The sequence below is a fragment of the Aythya fuligula genome, chromosome 18 (genome assembly GCF_009819795.1).
Source record: "Aythya fuligula isolate bAytFul2 chromosome 18, bAytFul2.pri, whole genome shotgun sequence".
Taxonomy (NCBI): Eukaryota; Metazoa; Chordata; class Aves; order Anseriformes; family Anatidae; genus Aythya; species Aythya fuligula.
The window spans coordinates 2083221-2105029 of NC_045576.1; the positions used below are offsets into that span (position 1 = coordinate 2083221).

Sequence of the window (21809 nt, forward strand, 5' to 3'; positions counted from 1 at the left end):
TGGCTTGGGCACCTCAGCACCAGTGAAGGAGGTGGCAGGAGCTGCTCCCCAAGCACAGCGTGCTGAACATCAGAGATGCACTCCTACCAGCCCCATCTGCGTTCTTGTGGGGGGTGAAGCAAAAGCAACGTGACTCACGATGCCGTGGGAAATGGAAGCAGAGACTAAAATTACCTAATCAGGTATCAGGGTTTAAGTTCTGTGATGCTGTGTATAATAAACAGTTTTTTTTGTATTAATACCCTGCCTTTTCTTGGAGAATTGCAGGGTTTGGGTTTGTTTGCGTTGTATTTTTTTGGATTTAGGTAGTGGTTTTTTTTGTTTTGTTTTGTTTTGTTTTTGTAAGATTTCTCTTGGCACAGAGAAGAGATGATTAAAGTATTGGCTAAATTCACAGTCTGTTTTGCCTCTTGTTGATGGAAAATCCCCAGCACATTGCAATGTTGTTACTGGTTTAATCTGGACTCTGTCAACATTTCCCCTGGAGCAGCCTGCTATTCCATCAGCGTGGGCAGGAGCTTGAGATGCTGGTCCCCACTGCTCCCGTCCCACCGCTGACAGTGGGATCTCCACTGGAGGGGCTTGTGCCCCCGAGCAGCAGAAACGCCTGCTGCCACCGTCAGCCCGAAGGACGCGATGTGCTCCGACACGGCCGTACAGAGGGGCACTGTCACCTCCTGGTGCTCTCACCTGCAGGCTGCTGCCTCCCCTTAGGCACTCTGCAAGGAGGCAGGGACACGGCCCTGTGCTAGCACCGACTGCTGTCCTCAGCCATGACTTCAGAGGATGTTACTGGCTTGTTAACCCCCTAATAAGCACTCACCCAGGACTTGGCACGCCAAGAACCAGCGGGTGCCAGGTGGCAGACATGAAAGTCATTAAACACAAATTAGAGCATTGTTTCTGCACATACGGTTTTCAGCTGCCTGATCCAAGAGAGGGTGTGGGTGCGGGAGCTGCCTGGCCCCCTCTCAGCAGTCGCTGGCACCAAAGCACACATTGTGTCCGTGGATGACCCTGAGCTTCCCTGGTGCTACGCATCTGCAGCAATGCACAGAGGCTGTCCTGCTCTCTGCTCCCACCCAGCCCCTCTCCCACCTCCCCAGCACGGCCACCACAAGGTGCTTCTCCTGTTCTTGACTCACTGAGGACAGGCAACACCAAAATCCATGAGAACCTACAGTTTGCAGGCGCTCTCCTCTTCCAGAGAGCACCCTGGGGGGGAGGCAGGAGGGATCAAGCTGGGGGCCAGGAGGAAAGCTGGTGCAACCAGATCCCTTCAGAGATCCGTTGACCCAAGCATCACGTGTAGAAGACACTTGATGTGCCACAAGCCACCCACAAATGGTACCACTGAGGCTTGGCGAGGACAGGAGACCTGTGTCAGTGAATAAATGAATAAATACACCAAACCCATGAAGAGCTCTGAGTGCTAAAGGATATTAACCCAGTGCAGAGTTCTGAGTGCTCACAGAAATGTGAGGATATTCACCCAGAAAGGAAGTCTCCTGCCTTTCCAAGGACTTTTCAGCCTGACCCAAAAGTGAATGTTAGGTCACCAGCCAGAAAGGGAAGGGTCAAGTATCTTACTGCTGTGGCACGGGCTGCTCTGTCCTCGTAAAATACCAGGGAGCTCCAAAACCCAGCCTGATTTTTCGGGACCTTCTTTCTGTTCCACTCCAACTGCCCTGCTGCAGCACTGCCTGACGTATCTCTGCCAAGGCCCCAAGCAGGAGAAGATATTTACAAACCAAGCTTCCAACAGACATTTATTAGTTGAAGTCAATGCACATGAACGAGTGTCGCTCCCGTGTGCTGCGCACCTTTGCCATCAGGTAAAACACAGGCCAAATAGGATCATATGACCAGGACAGCAGCCTGCCTTCTGTTCCACAACCAGCCACACAAACACAGCCGGCAAACACAGAGCAAAACAGGTCGGGATCCTCCCCGTCTCCTTCCTGGCCATCCTCCCTGCCTGCCCAAGCACTGCACACCAGCTGAAGTCTGGCTCCTGGGGCCTGGAGGGGTGGAGGTAGTGATGAATTTGGGGACCAAGCAGTGGATCAAGGGCCCTTCCCGGCCTTTGGCTCCCTCTTGGCCCAACAAAACATCCTGGCTCAGGAATTCACCCTTCCCAAGGCCTGGGGAAGGTGAGCACAGTGCGAGGGGTCTTGTAGGCCCTGAGCCCCGGGTCTGTGTGGGTATCAGCGAGCACCCACATCGCTCCACGCCTGGCTGCAGCACCGCCAGGCACAGCAGCCACGGGACAGTGTCTGGAAGAGTAGAGAGGCCCAATCTGTCCCACCAGCTCCAGGCTGGATGCTACTGCTGCTGGCCTGTCACTGCTGCTTGAGCAACAGCCCCAGCCGTGTATTGCGGTGCGGAGGTACCTCGTGTTGTTACACCCAGCTGGCAAAGTGGAGGGAAGCTCCACGGGGCACTCCCTCCAGCCTGCAGTGGAGCCTCCCCAAAGCAAGGGGAACACCAGGAACTGGCAAGGGGTGGTTGTAGGATGCAGTAGGTCGTTAACAATAAGCAGCACAAAATGTAAGCAGGCTTCAGACTGAGACCATTGAGGTCAGCTCAGAGGAGACCTGAACCAAAGTGGGGTCAAGTTTGCTAGAGGTGACCAGGTACAGCGACAGCCCGCTGGGGCCCTGCACCCCGGCCTGTGAGTGTGCAGAGGGATTGCTTAAGAGCTCGTGGACTTTCATTGCTGCTGGTAAGAACCACATGGAGAGAAGATTGCTCAGGAAGGACAAGTGAGTGGAAACCCCTTTTCAAAGGTTAGAGAACTGGGATTTCTGGCAGTGCTGATAGAGAAATGCAGGAGGAACTTGGACCTGCTTGCGACATTGCACCAGGAAGGGTCCCACCTGCGTGGTTTTATAGGGATGAATGTGCTTTCAGGTGCAATGAGGAGAGACAGGTGGGCTGCAACCTCTCTGACATGGGCATGCTGGGCCCTGGGCCAGGCAGAGGCACCCACCACCTCCAGGCCCACCGGCAAGCTGCAGCAGGGCTGAGCTGAAGGCCTCAGCACTTTGGCCAGAGGGCAGCACAAGCTCCTGGGCAGCCACCCAAAGGGGAGGCCACCCCGGGCCACCCAGTGACACGACACCACCCTACAGGGCAGGCAGGGCTCGAGATGTGAGAGGCCTCCACAGCCTGTGAGGAGAGCCCCTGTCCTGCTGCAGTGGGTGTAGCAGTTCTGTCTGTGCCATCTCCACATGGGGATGCTCAGAGGGGACAGCAGGACTGAAACACTGGGTGACCTCGGGGTGCTGTGAGCCTTTCACATAGGACTTAGGTCCAGCTCATGGTGCTAAGCCTGCGGGCACTGGATGGGCACTGGAGGGCAGGGCTGCGTGCCCTCTTGGCATTGAGGGTGTCTCTCACCTGCTCTCTCAACCTTCCCTGCCACATTTCTAGTCTCCCATTTGGATTCATCTTCCTTTGCATGTTGCTCTGTTCTTCTGATTTTGTCTCCTTTCCTCTTTTTCTCTGATTTCCTCTTTTTCCTTGGAGCTGAAACTGAACCCAGTAATAGCGAGGTGGAGAAAGCAGATCATCTGCCTGTAGTTCAACACACTACATCTGTGCTCAGGTGAAAGCATCACAAGAATTAGCCCTTCATTCAGCCAGCCCCAGGCAATGCCCTTCCCACTTCCCACAGATCTACCCAGAGCCATAGGGGACTTGGCAATAACATCAAGGCAAATGCAACAAAACCCAGACCAGAGACATTCCCCACAAAGAGTCCTTAGGAACCATCCCACAGAGACTCACGAGCTGGTACAAGGTACAAGGCCAAGGATGAGATCTGTGGCAACAGCTTCTCTTGGATGGTGGAGCACGATGTTCTCCAAACGTTAGCTCCAAGTGCTTGTTTTATTACACCGGCAGGTGCAGAACCTCTTTGTCGTGGGCTCACTGCTGCACACACCTCTGCCAAGCTGAGCTCAGGTGGGATTCAGTTGATGTCATGGAGGAGACGACCATTGACGTGGCACCAAGGAGACATGCCATCATTCAAGCTTGCACCAGCCTACTTGGAAAGTCTCTTCAGTGGCGGTGCTGCAGTGGGAAGCATGAATAATGACAGGAGGTTGAAACTCTCGGAGGACAGCAGGTAGTGGACTCTGGCTGGAGACCTGGGGAGAAAATGAAAGAAATAGGAAACCAAGGGTTGCAACCACATTATTCCCTTCATGCTTCCCTCCATCTCCTCGGCCTCCTTCCAGCCATCACCACTGCTGCCTCCCTTCCAGCCCCATGGGCTGCAGCCTGGTGGTCCCTCGCACCCCATTCCTGCTGTGCCAGGAGCTCTGTGTCCCATATATCAGCGCTCACCCACCCTGTACAGGCAGCCCCAGTACTCCAGGGAACCCCTGTCACCCAGCCCAGGAGGCGAACACTACCACGGTCATGTCCTGTGCAGAGGAGCTGGGGACTGGCTACATGATGGAGCAGGTGAAGCCACAGCACTCCTTGAGCAGTGTGAGGCCTGTCTTGGTCATATACGGGGCGGAGGTTTGCTGCCCTCTGGAAGTCATTTTCTTCTCTTTGACAGGAGCTATGGAGAGAGGCATTGTTACCTTTAGGGTTGGTGTCTGCTCGCTGACAAGAGCACAGGCCCATTGCTTCTTCTGAGAGCTCCTCTCAGGGCTGTGGTGCTGCCCCTCCTCACGCAGAGGCACAGGGACCCGGGGCAGGAGATGCCCACCACGCTGGGGAGGTGTTCCTCCAGCACTGATGGAGGCACAGGGAAGGCTGGCCTGCCACCAAAGGCCATGAAGAGAGGACGGCTGGATGGATACCGTGACTTGTGACCTCAGCTAACTGTGATGAAATGGAAGAGGATGGTTCGAAAAGGTCAGATGAAGTACATGAACCATGAAAGGACACCCACTTGTCCTAGTTCTCATAGGCCATGCTGGCTGAGAAGTGCCAGGAGGGTAAATGGAAGCACAGCATCTACTGATTTGTGATGCTTCCACAATATGATCTCAAGCACCAGCACCCCAAACTTGCCATTTCCCCACACCCTCCTCCACCAACAGACAGCCTCCAGGTAAGCTCGCCCCACAAAGAACAATGAACTCTTGTGAACAAAGTGCTTAAAGAAGGGAGAAACTGGCAGGGAGGTTCAATGGGAGGAATAAAACTCATCAGCCACCTACTTGCTTTCTGGAGGTAGCTTTTGGAGAGCTTATTTTGCAGGAATTCTGCCATTTCCTTGTCTTCTTCTCTCTCCCTGTGATAAAGAGATTGATTAGTACCTGGGAAAGGAGCAGCGAGGCATCTGGCAAAGCATAACGCCGATCTAAGGACAGATTGCACTGTCCTCATTGCAAGGAATAAATTGTACCCAGCTACCTGAGCCTCTCAAACTCCACATCGTCCACCAGAAAATCCCGAGTTTCCACCAGCTTGTGTATCTGCTGCACCAGCTCCTCCTCCTTCTGCTTCTCCTCGTTGGACTTCTCAGTCTCTGCAGCACAAGGAGCATATTTTACACAACAGCAGGGGTCAACACTGCTGTGCCAAGGCCAAGCTTGCTCTGCCCCACTTGGAAGCAGATATAACAGCAGGGGAAAAATCCAACCCAAAGTGCCTGGACCCAGATACAGGCTGCTAAATAAGCGACAACCTCATCTCAAACCACCTGGGTCTGGTGTGATCAAACTTTGAATTTTGAGTTTCTCACCAAAACTCCATGGGGATGAGCATTGCTAGATACAACTGGGAGCTTCGCAAAACAGAGAAAGGGTTGCTAAGCAAAGTGGCCTCACTGGTGGGACACCATGGCTCTCTAGGTGTCACTGCTGAAGAGGGTGGACACCTGGTCCCAAGGTGCTCAAAAATGTCAGATTCAGGTATCATCCTTCTGCCAGGATGTGCCTAACCCACACTTCCCATGCCAGAACACCCAACCATGTCCACTCAGCCAGGTCCTTGAGAAAACAGACAGGGATCCAAGTGACTCAAAAACAGAAGGGGGGAATTATCAGCAATGCCCATATGCTCTGGGAACATGTTGCACCACTATCCTGTATAGAGAAAGACATGAAAACAAACACAATCCACTGCTTTTCATAGCCTTATTCCCTGCTGAGCACTGTCCCTGTGATCTTACCCAGTGCATCTGACCTTTCAAAACATTGTCAGCCTACATGGGCTCCATCCACCCCCAATGACAAGGATGACTGCAAGTGTCTGCCAGGCTATTTTGAATGTACTAGCCCTGATTGTCACCTGCACCCCCACACTGACCTAACTCAAGCACTTGTGCCACGTATCTTTGGGCAGTGAATTAGTGAAGACCCAGGAAACTCTCACATCACTGTGATGTCATGTTCCATATAAATTGGTACATACTGGTAAGCAGGAGACGTGGAGATCCTTGGGGATTGGGCTAGATGGCTTTTAAAGGTTCCTTCTAACCCAAACCACTCTATGATTCTATAAGATAGAGGAGTGTTAGATCTAAATGGAGAGCTACCTTGGGAGGAAATTGTGACTGTCTGCGCTGCAGCTATTTAACACCATTTCTGAATTCAGCAGCCAGCTCCAAAATCAATCCAGCACACGATGGATCAATCTCCAGTTTTCCTTCAGCTAAATAAAAATGCAGCAAAATTCTCAGTATGGAGCGAACCCTGTCAGCAGGGTCTCAGCAGTTACGTAAACTGTGTATTGATTTGTAGTTTAAAGTCTGCTATGAATTGCTGGGAGGTGCTGCTGTGGGGGTCTGAGTAGAAGGAATTCATTATCATCATGCTGTTAGGAACACCCCCAGAAAACAAAGGCTTCTCCTCCAATTGTGGTTTTGTGCAGGGAGTGAGCTTGAGCTCCCCGGCAGAAAAAGCTGATCTGGGACACAGACATGGGTCTTTCTCCATGAAGAGTTAATGGAAAGTCACAGGGCCATTGCCACAGCCTCCTGCAGCAGCTCCCACCTGTCTGCTGGGAATTAAAGCACAGTGTCATTAGGCTGCCGTGAAAATCAGAATCATCAGGCTGGCCACAAACATAACGGCTTAGTTGGAGTTAGTTAGCAGTCTCCATTCCTGAGTTACAGCACATCAGAGTTAACCCACTGCACAAACACTGCACCTTTTTTTCCAACCTGCTGATGTCAGAGTCCATCATGACCACGGTATCTCTCTGAATTATTAAAGGCACTTTGGTCTGGTGAGATTTCATGCCACAGGTCTGGATGAGCTCTGAGTAAGCACTGACGTCTTTGAATCCTTCTCTGAACCAAACCTCAACACCCATTTTTATGAATGATCTGCTGCTACAGTCTCACAAAGCAGGCAATTTGCAGGATTTTTCCAGCACGGCCTGATTTGAGCCAAGTTATAAAGAAGGCAAAAAAAGCATCCCTCATGTAAGCAGCATTCCTGCTTCAGCTGAATCTGGGAACAATGAAAAGACATGAAATTAAAGACCAAAGCAGATGAAGAAAAGCCAGCCACATTCCTCAATCTTCAGAAAACAAGTTTAACTCTGTTCCTAAGCCACCATTTAAGTCATGCCTTAATTTACAAACTAGAAGCTGTTTGAATTAAAAATCCCTATGAGATGTGGGTCTACATTTCTCATGCAGCTCCTGTCTTCATGGCAGAATCCTCCCCCGCCCAAGCCCGAACCTCCCTCTGATGCGGCCAGGTTATATTAATCTGACCAAGACCTGCATATTAAGCAGCAGTTGGGCTCTAACCTGCCTCAGTCTGGTGTTTCACAAGCACACACAGCACAGCGACACTATGGCAGCAGAAAAGGTCTCTGCCACCCTTGGCTTGGGGATAACCTCGGGCGCAGACCTGCTGAGCTGAGCTGCTCTGGAGAGCAGATGTGCACAGCTGGGCCCAGGCATCGCCCCCTGCTACCCACTCCGTGGTCTCAGCACAGCATCTTCAGCGAGGTACCTGTGGTGGAAGTAACCGAGGTCCGGATCTTAAGGCTCACATGAGTACGAGTAAGCAGGGACCTGACTCCCACCTGGTCCTGAAAACACAGCCAGAGTCCTTCCTGGGGTTGAATGGGGATGTCCTAGGAGGAGGCACAGCTTGATGAGCAGTGATGGGCAAGTGTGTGAGGAAGCCCTTCTTGTTCTTTCTCATTCGAACCTGGAGTTGTTTGGTGTGTGCTTTTATTAAAGTATTTTGGCTGAAGGGGATTCTTTAGAGAGCTGAGATTTGGCCACAGAAGGGCAGGTCTGGTTGTGACAGGGACACCCAGCACCCATCTTACCCTGGCTGCAACCAGGAGCCCTGTCCTGGCAGATGCTGCCCTCTGCCCTGCTGCTGACAGACATCTCTGACATGGTCACAGCACCAATTCATTGCTTTCCATGCTCTTGAGGCCTCTGAAGGTCTCTCTCATCCCGCTGCCTCCAAGGTGTGGTCTCACAATGTCCCCTGCTTCTCCCCTTAACTCACCCAAGCCATGTTCTCAGTGGACGCAGCAGGTCCCACCATTCACTGGAACCTAACTCAACCCTTCCCTGTCTTCCCCCTCTACCAGACCCACGCTGCTCCTCAGAGGACTTGTATTTCTTCCCCTTCTGTTTCCTCTGCTGTCAGCTTAGGCCTGCACGAGGTCTCCCTGTCCCGAGAAAGACCTTGGGTCAGACCAAAGGAGCCAAGTTCCTGCTGCTCATGCTCTGCCTGCAGCCGCAGCATCTCTGGGAGCGTCCCAAGGGGGGACATGGTGAAGAGCTTTTTGGATTTCATGGCAATCTTTCTGCTGAGTGCAGAGGCAGGGTGCAGCTCTTTGAAGTTCTACAAAGCCTTACCTGGAAGGGCTATCAGTTTTTGAAGCTCCTTTTTCAGCCGGCTGATTTCTTTGCAAAGCTGGATGTCATCCATCCTGCAGAGACACAAATGAAACCACTGAGGGAAACGCTGGGAGAGGAAAGGTGTAAAATGTCCAGAGCAAAACCCAGCACATGCCCTCAGTGCCCACGGTGGGGAGCACAGATCTACCTGCCTTCCCTTGGGAATCGGCAGCCACTTCATCTCAGAGCAGCTTTTGCAGCTAAATGGGTTGTGTCACCGGCTGTTGGCAAAGCAAAAGTTTTGTCACTCTAATGACAATGATACCTTATTAAAACCTGGCACATGCAATAGCAGTTGTGTTTCTTCTCAAAAAAAAAAAAAATCCTTAAATAGCAAAATCTAAAAGCAAAGAGAAACTGCCACCACCAAGAAAAGTCTGACACTTTTAATACCAGCTTTCTGCAGAAATGAAAAAAAGAGTCAGAAAAATGAAATACAACACAGGGGAAAAGTGTGCAAACTTTGCAGGTGCCTGCTGAGGAGCAAGGTCATTTCAACAGGAGAAAAGGTGCCTGCTGAAGCCGTGGGCAATGAAACCATCTCACGGCAGCAGCAAGACACCAAGAAGGACAAGCCCAAGGTGGCACTGAGCTTAGCTCAAGTGTCAGCAGCAGGGTGGCACACACCGTGCTGGGGCAGTGTGGTGATGCCCGGGGAGGAGGAGGAAGCACCATAGATGCTCAGCCACCCCCAAAGGTGCACCGGTGTGAGTGCAGCTAGTGGAGAAGGCTTAACCCAATTTACTCATTGATTTATCACAAAAATATCACATGCTTGTGCCCTCACTAAAGCCCCACTTGGACAAGACCGAGGAATTATGATGTCTGGTCACAGTGAACTTTAATGCCTCAGTTTGAAGGGTTTTGGGCACTCTCCAATGGCACTGAGGCACCCAGGAAACAGAGAACCCTACTCAGGGGATTTGGGCCACTGGCTCATTTGAAATCAAGGAATCAGAAAACCCCCTTTTTTTTTTTTTAACCTTGACAGAGACTCTGTACGTCCTCCTGAGCCCTACCAAGCACTCCAGCATCTTGACATGAGCTTCCCAAGGTCACCCAAGACCTGAAGGCAGGAAAACTCACTCCATGGATGCTGTGCAGGGTGCATGGCAAAGCATCCAACCTGTAAGAACTCAGCTGACACTTTTAGCAAGCTCCACATCTGTGAGTGATGAGAAACCCTAAAACATGATCTGTGTCTACAGATAATACACAGTCGACTCACGAGCTGGTGCCACCTCGAACAGATGTGCCTTTGTTATTAAAAGCCCTGCCTGCACCTTCGGTAATCCTGCCGGCCCTTCCACTGAGTCACGCCGTCCACCCATCTGGGATGAGTCACACTAGAGCTACTCGAAGCTGCAGATTTGTCAGCTGTGCCGAGGACACCAGAAATATTAATTAGAGAAAGGAAAACGAACAGACTGATGAAGAGGGACCCCGTGTGATATCGCTGTAGGAGGAGAACATCCCAGGCGGGGGAAGTCTTTCCTCTTGGCTCTGTTATTCCCTTGCTCCATCTGACAGTGTCTTCACTTGTTTGCAGACTGCACTGAGCAGGTCCACCAATGCCAACGGCTGGCAGCTGTGCGGGGAGAAGAGGGAGCTCTGTCTGTCCTTGTATCACCTGCTCCTCGTGCCTTGGTGGCTGAGCCCTGAGCTTCTGCAAAGAGCACGAGCAGGAGGGCTGCACAGGACACATGGGCAACTGGCTGATCAACGGTGATAGACTTATTAAAATTAAAATAAAGAGTCAAATGATAACTGAAATATCAAAATTCAAATTGAATTAAATCATTTGAAAACTTATAATAAAAGTAATGAATGGGTGGTAATAAAAATTGTCATTTCAATAAAACCTGGGAGAGATTGCAAAGGCAAGCACCCAGGAGGCTGCTGCTGGAGTTGGGATTATTTCTGCCACCTGAGATAATGTTGCAGCATCAGCCACGGCCGTGCTGCCCTGCCTGGCTCTGGGATCAGAGCAGGTCACTTCTGCACAGAGCAGGTAAGGAGTGAAGCTGCACCTCTCGTAGGAAATTCAGACCTTTCTTTTGCCCTGTAACGGGAGAAATGCCAGGAGTGTCATTGTTTTCCACAGCACAGACATGTTGTAAATATTGAACATTAAATATTAAACACAGAAATGTTGTAATATTTTAGGTTGACATCTCCAGCAAGAAGAAAACACCAGTCCCTATGGACTGACCAGACAAGTCACATCTCCGCTTGGTGGCACATCAACGGAGATGTCCATTTCCCTGAGACCTACAGTCCAACTGATCCTATTTTTTCCCCCATTGGTAAAATAAGCCCCACTGCAGCCCCACAGCCCCATCCTGTCTAAACCCACCATGCAGAAGCCAGGCCTGGGAGTTCCCTTGTCCCTGGCAGTGACTCCCAGCTGCTCAGACATGCAATTCTGGTGCCTCCAAAAACTTCCCAGTGATGAATTTTGCAGCCGTACCCACCCAAGGACATAGAAAACAAATAATGGGATACAGAAAACCAAGAGCTGTGAGTTTTGACAGCACCCGTGAGATTTAGGTACTGGTTGCCATGGAAAGCATTTAAGTACTTCACTTTTTATGACTTCCAAAAATCCGTTTCAGCAATAGATTTGGGACGAACTGTGCTGATCCCTCACAGAGGTCATCACTCCAAATCTGAGCCATGAGACCACAGTCCAGCTCACAGCTACTGCAGGCAGCGGGTTTACATGGGCACTGCCAGGCTCCTGTCATCCCTGTGGTGCAGGCACCAGTGGAGACCCAAACATGTTAAAATAGCAGCATGTCAAGTACTGTAGCCCAGTAAATACTTTTTTTTTTTTTTTTTTCCAATTACCATTAAAAAATCACAGGTTTGCGGCTGACCTGACCGCACGGGAGCTCAGGACTGGGCTGACTGTAGCAAGGTAGTGATATTAAAAAGCATAATCAATTCAGACCATGAATGCTAGTATCATCGCAATTCAAATTATAACTGCTTGTTGAATTTTGATTTGGGTCATTGAGATTTTAATGAGGCCGACAGATAACATCTCACTTCCACGTGCATGGCATGTTCCCTCTTCGCCCACACCAGGACTTTGAGGGTTGCCCTAGGGCAGTGCAGGGAGCTGGGAGCCCCATTTCCATGGGTCTGACCCAGCTTTCTGCAGCTCTGAGCTGACCCAGGGTATGTCCCTCATTATGTTTCTGGCTCAGAGGCGTCTTGGCCAAGCACCATGCTTTGCCTCTCGCTGATGGCATGCAGGTCTTTGCAAGCTGGAAACCATGCACATGATATGCAGAGCTGTGCTGGGAGCGCCACCTGTTTATCTCATGTAGCAGTGAGCCTTCCAGCCCCTTGGATCTTTGCTTTTTTTTTCAGCTGCCTCCCAGTTGCCTCTGCCCACTAAGCCAGAGTCAGGACTGCAGACCCCAGCGGCCCCAGAGGGGCTGTGCAGCTTTGCCGCAGCTTTGCTTCATGAGCTTTTCTCTTGTGGCCATCCCTCTGCATCAAACTGGCTTTATTTCTGCCTTTTCAGTAAAGCTCTTGACACAGTTTCTCATAAGATCCTACTGGACAAAATGTCCAGCATATAGCCAGATAAAAACATCATACGATGGGTGAACAGCTGGCTGACAGGCAGGGCTCAAAGGGTTGTGGTAAATGGGCAGCCTGTCACCAGTGGGGTCCCCCAAGGCTCCATTTTAGGACCAGTCATCTTCAATGTTTTTATAAACAATTTGGATGTAGGACTAGAAGGTGTTCTGAGCAAATTTGCTGATGACACTGAACTTGGAGTTGTTGACACTGTTGAGGGTGGAAAGGCCTTGCAGAGAGATCCGGAGAGACTGGAGAGCTGGGTGATCACCAACCACATGAAGTTTAACAAAGGCAAGTGCCGGGTCCTGCACCAAGGACGGGGCAACCCCGGCTGTACAGACTGGGCGATGAGACACTAGAGAGCAGCCCCGCAGAGGGGGATCTGGGGGTTGTGGTTGGCAGCAAGTTGAATATGAGCCAGCAGTGTGCCCTGGCAGCCAGGAGGGCCAACCGTATCCTGGGGTGCATCAAGCACGGCATCACCAGTCGGTCGAGGGAGGTGATTGTCCCGCTCTACTCTGGTGTGGCCTCACCTTGAGCACTGTGTGCAGTTCTGGGCACCACAGTACAAAAAGGACATTGAACTGCTGGAGAGTGTCCAGAGGAGGGCAACTAAGATGGTGAAGGGCCTAGAGGGGAAGATGTATGAGGAGCGGCTGAGGGCACCGGGCCTGTTCAGCCTGGAGAAGAGGCGGCTGAGGGGAGACCTCATCGCGGCCTACAACTTCCTCGCGAGGAGGAGTGGAGGGGCAGGCACCGATCTATTCTCCTTAATCACAAGTCACAGGACCTGTGGGAATGGTGGGAAGCTGAGGCAGAGGAGCTTTAGGCTGGACATCAGGAAGAGGTTCTTCACTGAGAGGGTGGTCGCACACTGGAACAGGCTCCCCAGGGACGTAGTCACAGCACCAAGCCTGTCAGAGTTCAAGAAGCGTTTGGACTGTGCTCTCAGCCATGCGGTCTGAATTTTTGGGTAGACCTGTGTGGGGCCAGAAGTTGGACTCGATGATCCTTGTGGGTCTCTTCCAACTCTGGATATTCTAAGATTCTGTGATTCTTTTTGTGCCACTTTGATCTTGGCACTCTGTGCACCCAAATTCTCCGTGCTGATACTCCAAAAGGGAAGAACTCAGTGGAGACCATTGTGCCATTGTAATCTGGAGCATGGGTAAGTCAGTCCTTCTCCTCCCACACCACAGCAGATCCCAATATATATCCTGAGAAAATGTTCTTCATCACCCTCAGTCACTGCAGCACAGTGACTATTGATTGCCTTAAATATGAAAGGCATTCAGAATTTTACTCCAAAACTGTTTTGACTACAGCCCTGAGCCCTGGAGAAAACCCTTCCCCCCACATCTAGCTGCAAAGGCTGTGCTGGGAATGAGGGACTGTGGCTGGTCCAGACACATCAGAGCTGGGAGGATGCATAACGTTGCAGCGTGGGGACGGAAAACTGCAGCCACATGGCTGTTCAACAGCCAGAGATCTGCATGCTGGGGCAAAGCAGTATCTCCAGAGAGCAGCAATGAGACACCAAACCTCAGGGCCCTTCCCAATCCCAGCCCAAGAGCTGAGCATGAACCTGCTGAGAAGATGGGGTGCTCATGGTGGAATATGGGCATGTTTTAGCTTGGTTAAACCCATGCCATCAACTCTGTTTGCATAGAAACAGGCTGGCTCCCAGCACTCACATGTATCTCAGCTCCGACTCCCTCCTCACCAGGATCTCCCTGATCCTCTCGATTTTGAAGAGTTCCCCTTCGATGTCATCAATGGTGGTGGTGGAGTCGGCCATGGAAACAATTTCATCCTCTGTAAAGGAAAATGGAGCCACATCAGCCATCAGCTGACATTTAAGGTGCTGAGGACGATGGCGTTTCCCAGACCCCCTGCAAACACCAGACAGCATCACCAGTAAGCGTGTGCAGTTTTAAGTTCTTTTCCAGGTTGCTGCTGCAAGAGGAAAGAGCCCGACACATTCATGGAAAGAGTACTTTGGGAAACCCACTTGGGGAAACAGTCAGGAAAAGGGTATGTCATTGACTCAGGACAAGAGCCAAAAACATCACAGCAAAATATGGGAAAAGGAGGCTCTCGTATTTCAGAAGAGCGTGGTGGCAAGCCGGGGGAATGGGCAGGATGAGAGTCCAGCAGGCATTATCCTGCTCTGACCACCAGCTCTGCCTCCACCCATGTCCCACTGATGTCCCACTGATTCACACAGTGCCTACAAGCCTGCACAGCCTGCAGCAACCCCCAGCCTGTTTTATGGGATAGAGAAGGCCAGCTCCCTGCTCCCTGCCAGTCTGGCTCTCAGCATCATGTCAGCGAGCTTGTTATCAGTGACGTGCAGCAGTGCATTCATCACACGCAGGCTAATCTGGCTCTCCTGTGATGTACGCGCAGCACAGGTTGGGGGGGGGGGGCTCAGCAGCTACAGCAAAGCCAGGCTATGAGACAACGTTAACAATCACACACATCAGGGGAAAATTGTGCTTCCTTTGGATCTCCACAGTGCACACATCTCTGCTATGAGACTTTGCCTTTCTGCAGCCCTGGGACTTTGCCCATGCAGGGCAGGAAGAGATCACAAGAAAGGCACAAGGCAAAGCACCCCGCACTCACTGGTCCTCTGCTCATCACTTAAAACTGCTGGAGAAATTGTTCCCAGAGTGAGGCATGTTTCCAAGGCTGCTGGTGGAGAAGGTTTAAGAGCAGCAATATGAGTAGTTTAGGTTACCATGACTGGTTTGGGGAATAGTTCTCCTCTCTTTCTGGCTTAGAAACTAATGAGGATTACTCGGAGAATGCCTCCCTCCCCCGCAGCCATCCAGGACCCTTTCAGCCAACACCAGCATGCCGAATCCTCAGTCGTTCCCCATCCTGAACTCTCAAGATGCTCCTAGGAGCCAGCGCCCGCTCAGGACAGATCAAGGGAAATGTGGGCTGGACACAACGTGAGGCTGGATGTGCTGCCTCCCATCAGCTCTTGCCTCTGCTGCAAACAAGCCCAGGACCCCCCCCCCAAGCCCCCAGCCTGCTTTCCATCGGCCTGAAGGGGTTGCTAGGGGACCGGACTGGGGTTGCTACGGGACCAGGGATGCGGTTGCTGCAGGACCGGGCTGCTGTTGCTAGGGGACAGGACCTCGGTTGCTAGGGGACCGGGATGCTGAGCTCCCATCCCGAGCATCCTGCTGCACTGCCACCCCGCAGCGCCTCGCTGCTGCACCCGGCCATGGGCAGGGGGCTGGGGGCAGTGCTCACACCTCCCTGCAGGTGTGCCCTGCTCACACCTCTCTGTATATGTGCCCTGCTCACACCTCCCTGCAGAAGGCAGCAGACAAGCAGGTAACACACCCCAGGGTGCAGACAGAACGGCCACCGTGCACTTGAAGGAGCCGCTCCCTGGGGTGCTGCCTACACTTCAGTGCGGCTCTAGACCTGTCAGGAAAAAGCTGCATTGCTCCAAGTGTCCCTTCAGTGACCAGGCTGAAATGACGAGGCTGTTTGTTTTACAGATGCTTCAGTAAACAAAGACACAAGCTGACTGCAGCTCTCATTAGCCAAAGACAGATCTGAGCCCTGCTTGGAGCACAGGGGTGGGCCCGGGGGAGCTCCTGTCACTGCTGGCCTGGGTGGGTGGGGGACTCACCCAGCACAGCTCTGATCACTGGTACCTGGCTCAGGTCATCAGCCAGCTGCTTCCCACCCACAACAGTGAGCACAATGGCTTGAAACAGGTGTCAGCATCGCTCCTTCTCCCTTCTCATCCCAGAACCTCATTAGCCGCAGCCATCCCAGCTGCGGGAGCGAATCCTCGCTTGTGCACACGAAGGAAGGAGGAGGCAGTGGTAGGCAATGTCAGCCCACAGGCAGCTGCCCACAGGGGTGAGAGAGCTGCTGGCTCGGCTCAGGGTGGGTTTGCATCAACAACAGGGAATTCAGCGTGGCTGGGGACACACTGCGCAGGAGGAGCTGCCCTCATGCACCCCGCAGCCACCTTTCTGCAGGACAGCGGAGGCTGCAGGTCAGGAGTGACACACGGGGTGGGGACAAGGGACAGGTCTATGCCATGCAGCAGAGCAATGGTTGCAGGATTTGAGCTGGAAGCTCCCCTTGGTGGTGTGGTTGGGACAGGGCACTCAGTGTCCCTAAGGCAAGACGTGTCCTCGGCACGGCAGGGAAGATCTCACCGGAGCAGTACGTCCTGGAGAAGAGCTCTAAGCAGGGAGTGGTTTGCCTGGAGCTGCTTAATTCAGGAGCAAGGGCAGCCCCAGGTGAGAGCTCCTGCAAAATGGACACAGCCCCCTGGCAGGAGCACCCTTCTGCCTCTGCCGTTCAGGCCTCCACGAGCCCCCAACGCTTCCCTCTGCTTCCTTAAAATCTGTCACAGGCACCTCCTCCTTACCCCTTCTGTTTTCAGTGAAGAATGGAGAAAGTCTTTGGGATCAGAAACCCCACGCTGCTGCTGCTGGGGTTTTTGGTAAGGGTGAGACCCTGCCCAACATCAGCCAATCCTTCACGTTGATTGGCACCAAGAAAACACAAGGGCTTGGGAAGCAGGACCGGAGACACTGTGGGGTGCAGGAACACCTGGGCAATGGAAAACAGAGCTAATCCTCTGCACAAAAAACATCCATCAATCCTCATGAGAAACCAGTGAATCCATACAGACAGCAACCCGAGGGCTACTGATAGGATGCCCTATCCTACAGGATGCTGATAGGATTAACTTGCTGGTGGAGACCCCTTCCATCCACCAGCATCTGTCCAGGACCACAGGCAGTCTTGCCAAGAGCTGAACATCTGAGCAAGGGCAGGGACAGGAGCACAAGATGGGCAAGGAGAGGCTGACAGAAGCAGGTTTGCTCAACCCGAAGGAGAAAAGGTGAAGGGGGATCTCATGGCTGTCCTCAGCTACCTAATGGGAGGAAGCAGAGAAGAGGGAGTCAGACTCCTTTTGGAGGTGTGCGAAGATCAGGCAAGAGATGATGAACACAAGCAGGAACACTGGAGGTTCCAGTTAGATTGCAGGAAAACATTTTCCCTTCAGGAAACAAGAACTGGGACTGGAGAGGTCAAGGGATCTCATCCTTGGGAGTTGGGCTTGAGATCTCCAGAGCTCCCTCCTGATCCAGATTCCTCTGTGATTCCATGTGATGAGGTAAGTCTGTGACGAATACATAGGAATTACATGGATCTTCTCTGCGAGTGCAGGAGATGCTTCCTCCAGGCAGACGCAGGGGATCCCACATCCCTGAGCCCCCCAGCTACAGGCACAGGCCACACCACAGCTCCCCGCGCAGCCTGTGTGATGGCAGCGACTCCATAAAGCCATCACAGATGGAAGCGTGGACACTCAGAGCTCACAAGGGAGTAAAACCCAGCACATCCTGCAGACAGCTGGGCCAAAGATGTCCCCAGAGGTGGTTTTGCCAAGCTGAGAATGGGTTTCTAACACCCATTTCTAAGTGCCTGGCACCAAGTAGGGGCTATAGCAGAGGCGTTCATTAAACCTGTGTCCCAGCTTACAGTCTGAGTGTCCCTTCAGGGAGGCAGCAGGATGACCACATGTGCAGCCACGCTGCCCAGGGCCCCTTTGCTCCCACAGCTGCACAGGCGGCAGTGGCACCAGGCATGGAAATCTGCCCCACATACAGAAATCTGCCCTCCACACAGAAATCTGCCCCACACACAGAAATCTGCCCCCCACACAGAAATCTGCCCCACACACAGAAATCTGCCCCCCACACAGAAATCTGCCCCCCCCACAGAAATCTGCCCCTCACACAGAAATCTGCCCCCCCCACAGAAATCTGCCCCTCACACAGAAATCTGCCACCCACACAGAAATCTGCCCCACGCTGCCCAAGCAAAGAGCCCCGACAGGCAGCATTTCCAGCTGGGAAACCCAGTAAGGGGAGAAAGCTTTGATCTCAACTTGGGGATGCTCTGATCATCACGCATGGCCCAGGGGAAGAGAGTATCGTTAATGAGGAGTATAATAGCTGGAGACTTTCACTCCGTATGGCTTTGGTGAAAACATTTAGACAGCCAGCAGCAAGTCTGGGATGAGTCACAGCAGCAGCCAGTTCAGGGTTGAGTTGTGAGCGATGATTAAAGTTGGGCGACTGATCGACAGTGCCCCAAGGAGGGGGGTCAGGGCCCTTTACCTGGGCCACATCCCAAGAGGCCTTTAACTCAGCTGTGGGTTTTTCCCTGCCATAGAAAGCAGCGTGGGCAGGAGGCATTCAGCTCACCACCACCAGCCCTTGCTCCGCAAGTCTGATAACAAGAGCAACCACAACATGCTGCCCGGCTCTGGGGCAGCATTTACAGAGGTGGCACAGTGCTTGTCCCCCGGGGTGCCCAGCAGAGGGACACGAACCTCAAGAACCTGCAGTGCACGGCCGAGCACCCCAGTCCTGCGGGACAAGCTCAGACCCCTGCACGCCCTCACCCAGACACTCTTCTCAGGCAGGGGGAGATGGTGGGGATAAATATTACTGCTCTGGAAGGCACAAAGGAGAACGACGGACACTTCAGGTAGCTCCCTGTGGAGCCGAGCAGCTTCACGGGCAACAACCCCACAGCAGCATCAAGCAAGGTGCTGGAGTTTGCTCCGTGCCTCCCTCCATGACTTTCTGGCTGCTTGTCCCCATCCTGCTGGGTGCAAGGGGCTAACGGGGAGCAGAAAGGGACGGGGAAGGGCAGAGGTTGTGCTATCCATAGGGTAGGACTACAGCTGGAAGGACGCCCCGGCTGCAGGAGCCTCCTTTCCCCGGGGTGCCCACAGCCCAGGTGTGGGGGATATCACCTCCCACCCCAAGGCCAGGTCCTATGATTTGGGTGATCCCCCTGGTCAGCCCCCCCCCCCCCCAGGCCCACCCCGTTTCATTCTGGAGGAACTGGTCAGAATGGGAAAAGGCAGCAAAGGGCAGCGTGGGCACCCAGCCTGCCGACCAGGGCAGCTCTGCACCTCTCTGGGCAGCATCAGCCGGGGGGGGCTCATTCCTCCCTCCATCCTTCCTCCCCTCCAGCCAGCCCTCGGTCCCTCCACCCTCTCTCCCCTCCATCCTCCCTCCCTCCATCCCCTGCTGTCCACCCCTTCTCCCCCAGCCGCCCCTTCCCTCCCTCCCCATGCACCCCGTCCCCCCGTCCCCCCGTCCCCCCGTCCCTGCCCCATTCCCGGGGGCTCCCCCAGCCCGTGCCCGGCTCCCCTTGGGGCCGCTACCGCTGCGGGGCGCCCCGCGGGGCTCCGGTACCCGAGTCCGTGGGGAGGATGGAGGGGGGGGAGAACCGGAGGGGCGGCGGGGGGACAGCACCGGAGCCACCCGGGGCAAAGTTTGGAGCTCACCTGGCTGCGGCCAGCGGGTGGACTCGAGCGATCCGTAGCGGGGGGGGGTCCGCGTCCCCTCCATGCCGCAGCACGGCGCGGCCCTGCCCGGCCCTGCCCTGCCCGCTCCGCTCCGCCGGGCGGGGCCGGGGGGGCTCCCGCCGCTCCCCCCCGATCCGCTCCGCTCCGCCGGGGCCGCCGCGCCCCCTGCCGGCCGCCGCCGCCCCCCCGGCCCCGGCCCCCCCCGGCCCCGCTCCTCGGCCCCGCTTTCGTCCTTCATGTGCTCCCCCTCTCCCCTTCCCGCCTCGCAAACAGCACGTAAAATAATGAAATCAAGGATAAAATAATAAAATTAGCCTCCCCCCCCGCCCCCCGGTCACAGCAGTGGGGCTGGGAGGTGCTGCCCCGCGGGAGCCCCCCCGGGCTTGGGGCTCCTGCCAGGAATGGGGATGTGGGGGTGCAGAGCCGGCATGGGGCGTGCTGCGGGGGGATGCGGGGTTCAGTCGGGCCCCTAAAAGCAGGGCGAGGAGGTGGGCATGGGCAGCTGCACTTTGCACCAAGAGTAACTGCCCCCTGGGGAAAAACAGAACAGCAAAGTGTTTAAAAAACGTTCAAAAATACGCGATGGTCTGGAAGTCAAAGGTTTGTTGGCAGCACCCACTGGAACGGGGATCGTGGCTGTGAGCTGCTCCTCCTCTCCTGCCATGGAGCTCTTCTGTGGGATGCCGCAAGGACAAGTGTCACCGCCTCAGTGCCTTGTCCCAGCCTGGAACTGCTGGGACGGTGGGGAACCCGCATGGACTTAAAACCTTTCTGCTTGTAGGGCTTCATGCTGGTCATACTGTCATGAAACCACCTAGGTTGGAAAAGGCCTTCAGGGTTGTCAAGTCAACCATCAGCCTGACCTACCACGTCCCAGCACTACACCACGTCTTGTAAATACCTCCAGGGATGGGAACCTCACCACCTCCCTGGGCAGCCCCTTCCAGTGCTTGCCCATGCTGTCCATGAAGAAATCACAGAATCACAGAATTTCTAGGTTGGAAGAGACCTCAAAATCATCGAGTCCAACCTCTGACCTAACACTAACAGTCCCCACTAAACCATATCCCTAAGCTCTACATCTAAACGTCTTTTAAAGACTTCCAGGGATGGTGACTCCACCACTTCCCTGGGCAGCCTGTTCCAATGCCTCACAACCCTTTCAGTGAAGAAGTTCTTCCTAACATCTAACCTAAAACTCCCCTGGCTCAACTTAAGCCCATTCCCCCTCGTCCTGTCACCAGGCACGTGGGAGAACAGACCAACCCCCACCTCGCTACAGCCTCCCTTGAGGTACCTATAGAGAGCGATAAGGTCGCCCCTGAGCCTCCTCTTCTCCAGGCTGAACAAGCCCAGCTCCCTCAGCCACTCCTCGTAGGACTTGTTCTCCAGGCCCCTCACCAGCTTCGTCGCCCTTCTCTGCACCCGCTCAAGCACCTCGATGTCCTTCTTGTAGCGAGGAGCCCAAAACTGAACACAGTACTCGAGGTGCGGCCTCACCAGAGCTGAGTACAGGGGGACGATCACCTCCCTAGCCCTGCTGGTCACGCTGTTCCTGATACAAGCCAGGATGCTCTTGGCCTTCTTGGCCACCTGAGCACACTGCTGGCTCATATTCAGCTGACTATCCACCATCACTCCCAGGTCCTTCTCTGCCTGGCAGCTCTCCAACCACTCATCTCCCAGCCTGTAGCTCTGCTTGGGGTTATTGCGCCCCAGGTGCAGGACCCGGCACTTGGCCTTGTTAAACTTCATGCAGTTGACCTCAGCCCATCGGTGCAGCCTATCCAGATCCTCCTGCAGAGCCTTCCTACCCTCAAGCAGATCGACACATGCGCATAGCTTGGTGTCATCTGCGAACTTACTGAGGGTGCACTTGATGCCCTCATCCAGATCATCGATGAAGATATTAAAGAGGACCGGCCCCAGCACCGAGCCCTGGGGGACGCCACTAGTGACTGGCCTCCAACTGGACTTGGC

At 53.7% G+C, this 21809-nt stretch overlaps 1 protein-coding gene across 2 annotated transcripts; it reads right to left on the bottom strand.

The window, feature by feature from the left end:
- Nucleotides 1–1756: 1756 nt before the first annotated feature.
- On the bottom strand, nt 1757–19894 carry LOC116496505 (bMERB domain-containing protein 1-like). 2 transcript variants are annotated; one of them, XM_032199661.1, is made up of 7 exons: nt 19809–19894; nt 14143–14263; nt 8810–8883; nt 5383–5497; nt 5187–5260; nt 4428–4579; nt 1757–4157 (listed from the first exon to the last, which is right to left on the bottom strand). In XM_032199661.1, exons 1-6 carry the CDS (start codon nt 19870–19872, stop codon nt 4461–4463), a joined length of 567 nt encoding a protein of 188 aa, XP_032055552.1. In that variant the 5' UTR covers nt 19873–19894; the 3' UTR covers nt 1757–4157; nt 4428–4460. The 2 variants fall into 2 exon arrangements, with proteins under 2 accessions (XP_032055552.1, XP_032055553.1); XM_032199662.1 differs by having other exon boundaries at nt 4425–4579.
- Nucleotides 19895–21809: the final 1915 nt, after the last annotated feature.

Coding starts and splice junctions, on each gene's coding strand:
- LOC116496505 (XM_032199661.1), bottom strand. CDS start 19,872: ATGGAGGGGACGCGGACCCCCCCCCGCTACGGATCGCTCGAGTCCACC. Junction 5,498..8,809: donor AAAACTGATAGCCCTTCCAG/GTAAGGCTTTGT, acceptor CTTGTGCTGCAG/AGACTGAGAAGTCCAACGAG. Junction 5,261..5,382: donor GTGGAGTTTGAGAGGCTCAG/GTAGCTGGGTAC, acceptor TCTTTATCACAG/GGAGAGAGAAGAAGACAAGG.